This window comes from Vollenhovia emeryi, unplaced genomic scaffold (genome assembly GCF_000949405.1).
Source record: "Vollenhovia emeryi isolate VEMERY1.0 unplaced genomic scaffold, V.emery_V1.0 DF939128.1, whole genome shotgun sequence".
NCBI lineage: Eukaryota > Metazoa > Arthropoda > Insecta > Hymenoptera > Formicidae > Vollenhovia > Vollenhovia emeryi.
In genome coordinates, this window is record NW_011967238.1 from 1,407,990 (window position 1) to 1,415,484 (window position 7,495).

Genomic DNA, 7,495 nt, shown 5'->3' on the forward strand with positions numbered 1-7,495 from the left:
CTTGTGTTTTATTCGATGCTGTTTCCTCTCTTTCTCAGAAGCATCAGTGTCTTCGGATACTCCATTAGCCGAAATTGTATCCTCCTCGAGCAGTGATCTCTTACGCTTCTTATGTTTTTTAGGGATATTATCGACTTCCAGATTATTTATAGAATCGTCAGTTTTCAACACAGTATCTTGCATACTTTGACGTTTCTTTTCAGACTTGACAATTCTGGAAATATCGCTCTCTAAGTTGTCGTTTGACTCTAATTCGTTTTCAACTTTAACGACAAAGTCGGAATTACTTTCGCGAGACTTCTTGCGTTTCTTTTGGTGCTTTTTCCTCTCTTTTTCAGAAACGTCATTGTCTTCTGAGACTCCACCAGTAGAAACTTCAATCTTCACAGAGTTAATTGCACTGTCCACATTGTCAATATTATTTATACTTTCCGGCGCTCGACAACCTTGCGAGTAATCGAACCTCAAAGTGGCGCGGATAAAAGGAGGTTTACTCCTGTTGTCTACTTCATTTACGCAACATCTCACTTCCTGGCCAATCTCTACCAAGTCTCCTGCCCATTCCTCCGTGTCGTCTGGTTTCGGAATAGACACAGTATATATTTTGTGCACCAGTACCACGATATGGTCCAGGCCCTTCTTTGTCACTATGCCTGCAACGTAACAGAAATTATTACAATCAGTTTGTAGGACATGTAACACAACAAAAATATACCTTTCAGGAAAGTCCCGTTTGTTGGACAAAACAGATAAAAATCTGCTTCAACGTCAATATGAATGTACGGAGAGTCGTAGAGCGTCTCTCCCAGATTGTTAAGCAATTTAAGATTCCTAAATGCTAGTATAAACCCTTTCAACCTAAAATAAAGAATTGTTTTGTTAAATTCCATTACATGTTTCTTACAATACTGTATATCTAACTCAGTAAAGACGGAGCCTCGGTTACATTGCATTTATGTTACAATTTCTCACTCAACAATGTAAATGTAACAACGTATGTATTATATTACATTTACATTGTTGAGTGAGAAACTATGACATAAATGCAATGCAACTGATGCTCGGTGTTTACTGTATAAATTATTCATTGAACTAATCTAATGCATTGCGCACCTTATCATGTAGTTTGTCAATTCGCGGCACTACTTAGGCACAGGTAACAAATTATAACAATAAGACAGCAATGACGGGACATTTATATTTTAATAATAATTGTTTAATCTCTATTTCACTTTTTTTATAAGCATTTAACGAAACTGAAGTAATCGAGGATCGGAGACGGATATTTGTACTACGTGTAAAAGAAATATATAGAAGACAGCGTACTCTTTGTCGTAAGTATTCAACGACGATCTTAATATCTCATTCAGACCGCCCTGAACGTTATTCAAGTAGTACGGATGTAGCGAGAGGTGCTTGGTGGTCCTCGTGAAGTGCACGTGAGACTCCTCGTCCTCGAGGAGACCGGCGAGCTCCAGGTTGGCCCACGTCACCTTGCGGTTCTTCATTCCACTCGCGGAGGCAGTTTCGTTAAGCGTTACTTGAAAAGACGCGGAGAAACATTCCTGCGAAATAACCGCGGCACGTTAATGTTTTTTGAGGTTAGGTTCGTTTTACACTATACAGTTCTACTCCCGCACTCCCGCACCAAGCGGCGGACAAGATTCCTAAGTTCGGGCTTCTCTCCCTCTCCTGTTACTCGCCTCTGAAGTCTCCACGACGAACCGTGACAAACCTGTAAGTCACAAATGTGAGATTATCGTACGGGGTACGAATTATTCGTTTCATTACACGGTACATTGTGTTGTTATATTACACCAGCGGGCACCACATGTGAATTTAATGCCGTTGCCGTCTGAAAATATGAATTCGAGGAAGACCATAACCTTCGGCAAGATAAGCGCCAGTTTGAGTAAACCGGCGGCCGAGGCAGCCGTCAAAACCACCGGCTCCGGATTCGGCACTTTCGGTAGGAAACGCGAGGAGAACAATGTGCGGACGATGGACGAGATCAGACCGGAGGACGAGGAGGAGACCCAAAGTATGCAGAAGTTGATGGGCATCACGGGCTTCGGTAAGAAAGCCAAGTCTTTCGATGTGCAGGAGATGATGGAAAACATCACCAAGACCATCAGCAGCAACAAAGCAACTGCAGTCGAGAGAGAAAGGCCCAACGAAGTCGCGGAATCCAAAGGGGACAAGGTGAGCGACGACGACGACGACGACGACGACGACAACGATGACGACGACGACGATGATGATTTTATTGGTCCACCGATACCGTCTTCGTTGCCCGTTGCTTCAGAAGCAACCGCAGGCTCAAGTACACAGAGGAAGAAGGCCGAGAAAAACGAGAGCGACGATGACGACGACGACGACGATAAAGGATCGTCAGACTCGGAAGAGGAAGAGGAAGTGACATTGAGGGACAAGATCCCTTGTTCCCACGAGGTCTCAATGACTCACGGCACCAAGGCGGTGATCGCCATCGCTGCGGATCCATCCGGAGCTCGACTGGCGTCCGGCTCCATCGATTACGACGTCTGCTTCTGGGACTTCGCCGGTATGGACACGTCCATGAAGAGCTTCAGGACCCTGCAGCCCTGCGAGAATCATCCCATCAAGTGCCTGCAGTATTCCACAACCGGGGACGTGATACTGGTGATCTCGGGCGCCGCGCAGGCAAAGGTCCTGGACCGGGACGGCTTCGAGAAGTGCGAGACCGTCAAGGGCGACCAGTACATCACGGACATGGCACGCACCAAGGGTCACACCGCCAGTCTCAACAGCGGCTGCTGGCATCCGTTCGCCAAGGAGGAATATCTCACCTGCTCTCAGGACAGTACCTGCCGGATATGGAATATGTACAGACCGCGCGCGCACAAGAGCCTGATCAAGTGCCGAGCGCAGAACGGCGTGAAGACCATTCCCACCACGTGCGCGTACAGCCGGGAAGGCGCGGCTGTCGCGTGCGGATGTACGGACGGCTCGATTCAGATGTGGGACCACAGGAAGAACTTTGTGAATCCGTCCCTCGTGCTGCGAGGCGCGCACGCACAATCCAGCGAAGTGTCCAGCCTGAGCTTCTCGTATCTCGGTCAGATGCTGGCGAGCAGGAGCTGCGACGACACCCTGAAACTGTGGGACTTGCGGACATTCAAAACACCGATCTTCGTCGCTGAAGGACTGTTCTCGCGTTACGACACCACGGATTGCATGTTCAGTCCGGACGACTCGATGATCGTCACGGGGGAATCCCTGAACAAGGGGAAGACGACTGGCAGAGTACTGTTCTACGATAGCAAGACGTTCGACTTGGTCAGAGAGATCCCCGTGACGAACTCGCATGTGATAAAGACCCTGTGGCATCCGAAATTGAATCAGGTGTTCGTAGGCTGCGGCAACGGCATCGTCAAGGTGTATTACGATCCGAAGAAGAGCATGAGGGGCGCCAAGCTGTGCGTCGTCAAGACGCACATAAAACAGAAGCATATCGAGATAATGTCGACCCAGCAGATTATAACGCCTCACGCGCTTCCCTTGTTCCGCCAGGATCGGCCCAAATCAGTACGAAAGCAGATGGAGAAGGACAGGCTCGATCCAGTCAAGTCGAGACGTCCGGATCTGCCTATTACTTCCGGCCAGGGTGGCAGAGTGGCGTCCTCCGGAGGGACGCTCAGCTCTTACGTCATACGCAATCTCGGGCTGAGCAAACGGATAGAGGACGACCAGGATCCCAGGGAGGCGATTTTGAAATACGCCAAGATTGCTGAGGAAGAACCGTACTGGATCGCACCCGCGTACAAGAAGACGCAGCCGAAAACGATTTTTCAAAACGACGATCAAGACAGCGGGCCGAGTAATAAAAAACAAAAGACTTAGACCTTGTATATACGCGCTGTGTAATTAATTAAATGTTATATCCCTGTACAGTACATGTAGCGAATTAATTGCAAGATAACATAATTGTGTTGTAAATGTTGTGTTAGAGAATGTTGTACATAATAACGCATTATACATTTCTTTTGTGAAATTTTTCATGTATAATTACGCTGTAACTGTATTTAAGCATTGATTTAACAGTCCCATATGTCCTTAAAATTTAACTTTGAGATTTAAAATATCGAGTTTCATTGTGTTATAAATCTTGTATTTTATTTTTAATCGTCATAATCGCTGTATTTCTCTTTGAATAATTATAAAGTAATTTTCGCTTTCTTATTATTTGTCATATTATTTATCATTTTCAATATATAATTTTTATCTATAAATCTTTACAAGAATACAGAACATGTTATGAATACACTGTAAGAACCACAGAAATGTTGGCACAATATATGTTTATGTAATATTTAAAAAAAATATGTATATGTATACTATTACATATACATATGTATGAATAAAAATATGAAAAATATATTTTTAATTCGATCATTTTATTATAACTTAGGTCAATGCGAAATAAGCAATAAATTTAACTTTTTATTTTTTTTCTTTCTACTACGATAATTCTACTATCATAATTATTGGTATACATGTATCTCCTTATAAATTTTTTAATGCAAAATATGTTTAATTTATAAAATATAACTGCACATCGCACGAAGTTTGATAATAGTGTGAGTTTGTTGTTTATTGCAAAAATGGGTGGATGTGCAGCCCCACTTTGCAATAACACCTCGAGAAAGGGATACGCATCGAAATAATCAAAATCAATTACGATAACCTGTAGTTTGTCAAACTATAAAACTGGATTAAAATTGTCAATTCAAACTTCAGTGGGAAAATCAGAAACATGGCGAACCAATCAGAGCTGGATACCGCATGTCCAGACCCTGATTAGAGGGTCTCTACGCCAATCCATGGACGTAGGAATACGGGTTACCCATAACGGGTATTTCCTACGTTCATGCCCAAGCACGATCACGTCACATGTTATTCGTAATCGCGCTCGTATCGTTGTGGGTCAAATTTGCGCGGTTTTTTACCATGTAAAATGGTGCGAGCGAGAGGCTCTATATAATCTCGAGCATTCTTGAGTGGCTTTGAGTTACAGATACAGTAAGACAAGTAAGTTTTTGTTCGTTTAAGACACGCTTCTCCACAAACATGGCCAAGAGAAAGAGTTTGATTCGAAAGCGGGGCTCCAGCCGAAGAAGCTTCACCGGTTCCGGATTTCTCGACCCTGACACAAACATCGTCGGTGAAGGTAGGAATATCCGTCCTGCGTCATTGCGCCCGGTGATATTAACTGTCACGAGCGAAGTAAACCTCGATAAGAATTCACTGTATTCTTTGTTTCTGCAGAACGAAACTTTTGGTGGGACGACTTGCAGGAAAACACGCCACGGCATTCCATGATTTTCGGCGTAAACGAGACGGACAGGCAGCTGAGCGCCGGCTCGAGGCTGGTTTCTGATAAGAGTTCGCCGGAATGGTGGAAGAACTTGTCCCCTGAGAGCGAGCAAACTGCTTCACCGAGCCCGAGATTGAAACGCAATCTCAGTGCAGGTACAAGTCGACGGAACATTTAACTTTGCGTTATGAGGGCCAGTTTCACAAACGTTGGTTAACTGCTAATCGAAGGTTAATCGAGTCTCCCTCTTCTTAGATAACAAGATAGAAAAAGATAGGAAGTCGACTGAACTCTGGTTAAGGCCGGTATTGCATTTGTTGCAATAGAAAAGTTGTCGAGTCTTCAGAAGTTTTCTATTCTGCAGCCAGTCGACACGCTTGAAAAATTTGTCATACAACAAATGTAATATTAGGCTAACCGTTAACCAACGTTTGTGAAATTGGCCCTAAATATCATAATACGTTATCTTTTGGCGATAGTACTTTACAAGTATCGTAATACGTGTTATGTTTTTAGTGATAGTTAAAACCAATGTATTGCAAACTTCGACGTCCGAGTCGGAAAAAGAGGTCTCCATAAAAAAGCGTAAGGTTCAACTGAAAATGAATAGTAGGAAGAGTACTGGCAATGCCTTTTCGACAGCTTTGAACGATACCGACGTAACAATTTCAAATTCACGGAAGAAACGAGCGAACCATTCTGACTCCCACAGCGGCAGAGAAGTCTTGCAAGAGAAATTGCAGGAGGACGAAGAGGACAATAATTTGAGTTTGACTGGGCACGTTTTAAAATCAAAGCCAAGTATTTATCGCAGGAGGAGAGGTGACAGTACAAAAGATCAGAATCCCTTTCAGGATGTACTGACTCAAGATAGTGCTTTGAGTCACAGCGCCACAAGGAAATCGGTCGCGCTCGAGAAGGAATCGTCGAGGCATTCGATACACCGAAATATTAATGCAAGTAAAGATCTGACTGACGATCGAAGTAAATTGGTGAGAACGCTTCAAGCAACGCCAGAGAAGGGTGATTCCTCGAATTTATTAATTTCGAACGTCGAGAACGCGGCGCTTGAAAGTAACGCTGAAGAGATTGATCAGAGCAGCGGTGAAAGCGTAAAAATTGTACATAGCAAATATGAGAAACTTAAATCCCGTTTTATGCAGCGCGCGCGGAAGAGCATAGGAAGAAATGCCTTTGCAGATGCTTTAGTTGACGACGCAAATTTATCTACCTTTGATCCGAATAGGGAAAACGATGTGCAAAAGTCTCCATTAATGCAACAAGCTTCGTTTTTGTCAAGAAGAGCTGTCAGCAGATCTAAGACTAAGATCGACGCAGCGCACGAAAATTCACCGATTCGTAAAAGTCCAAGAGTGTCTCGAAGTACGACTAAGAAGCAATCATTAGACGTACCAACCCAAGCCAAAGATATAACTGAAGCAACATCAAGCAGTACATTGATGTCAGATAATGATGAATTCCGCAGGAAGAAGTCTGCATTTTTAAAGCCAAAATCAAGAATAATAGAAAGTTTACGTCAGAGTTCAACTGAGAACCCGTTCGCAGAAATATTGGAGAAAGACGGTAGTATCAATGTAAGAGGAAGTAATGTTTCAACTGAAAACAATCTTGCTTCTTTGGAGCGAGGTGAAGTAACAAGGGTTAGCCAGGCGCGTCAATCTTTAGCAACAGAGGAGAGTTCGAAATCTAAAAGGAATAGAATTACAAGTTCAACAAGCTCCAACGATATAGTTCTCGGGACAACATCAAGCGACGACGAACATGTATCTAAGAGATTTCATGTATCTTCGAAACATAAAAGTAATAAATCGGAAGACAGCGATCCCATGAATACGTCAAAATCAATTTCTCGAAGAAGTGCAGTAGCTAAAACGCCAGAAAAAGAAATTTCCTTCAGCCGCAACTCCACCAGAGAAGAAACTTTAAAAGAACGTACGCGCACAAACGCGACATTGACTGCTGGTACAAGTACTAATCAGATAGCAGCTCGTAAAATTATGAGTGATGATTCAGATCGCGACGACATAGATGTAGACCACGATTCAAATATATCGAAACGAGTATCTAGCTTAGATAGTAGTATGAAAGTTCGTTTGACGCGGAACAGTTTAAGAAATC

At 43.5% G+C, this 7,495-nt stretch overlaps 2 protein-coding genes across 3 annotated transcripts in view; one reads left to right on the top strand and one right to left on the bottom strand.

The window, feature by feature from the left end:
* Positions 1–1,657, bottom strand: part of LOC105568575 (DNA-directed RNA polymerase I subunit RPA43-like) — a 3,982-nt gene extending 2,325 nt beyond the window's left edge. Inside the window, exons 1-3 of one of the 2 annotated variants that reach the window (XM_012024364.1) lie at positions 1,327–1,657; positions 716–858; positions 16–653 (exon numbers count right to left, since the gene is read on the bottom strand). In XM_012024364.1, coding sequence (XP_011879754.1) covers positions 16–653; positions 716–858; positions 1,327–1,508 — 963 coding nt within the window. In that variant the 5' untranslated portion in view covers positions 1,509–1,657. Of the gene's footprint in view, positions 1–11; positions 654–715; positions 859–1,326 lie in introns of both variants that reach the window. The other variant, XM_012024365.1, reaches the window with a different exon arrangement.
* Positions 1,658–1,662: 5 nt separating this feature from the next.
* LOC105568574 (gastrulation defective protein 1 homolog) lies at positions 1,663–4,362 on the top strand. The gene is made up of 2 exons (XM_012024363.1): positions 1,663–1,737; positions 1,822–4,362. Exon 2 carries the CDS (start codon positions 1,843–1,845, stop codon positions 3,880–3,882), a length of 2,040 nt encoding a protein of 679 aa, XP_011879753.1. The 5' UTR covers positions 1,663–1,737; positions 1,822–1,842; the 3' UTR covers positions 3,883–4,362.
* The last annotated feature ends 3,133 nt before the right edge of the window (positions 4,363–7,495 follow it).

Excerpts from the sequence above, each read along its gene's own strand:
- LOC105568574 (XM_012024363.1), top strand. The coding sequence starts at position 1,843 with ATGCCGTTGCCGTCTGAAAATATGAATTCGAGGAAGACCATAACCTTC.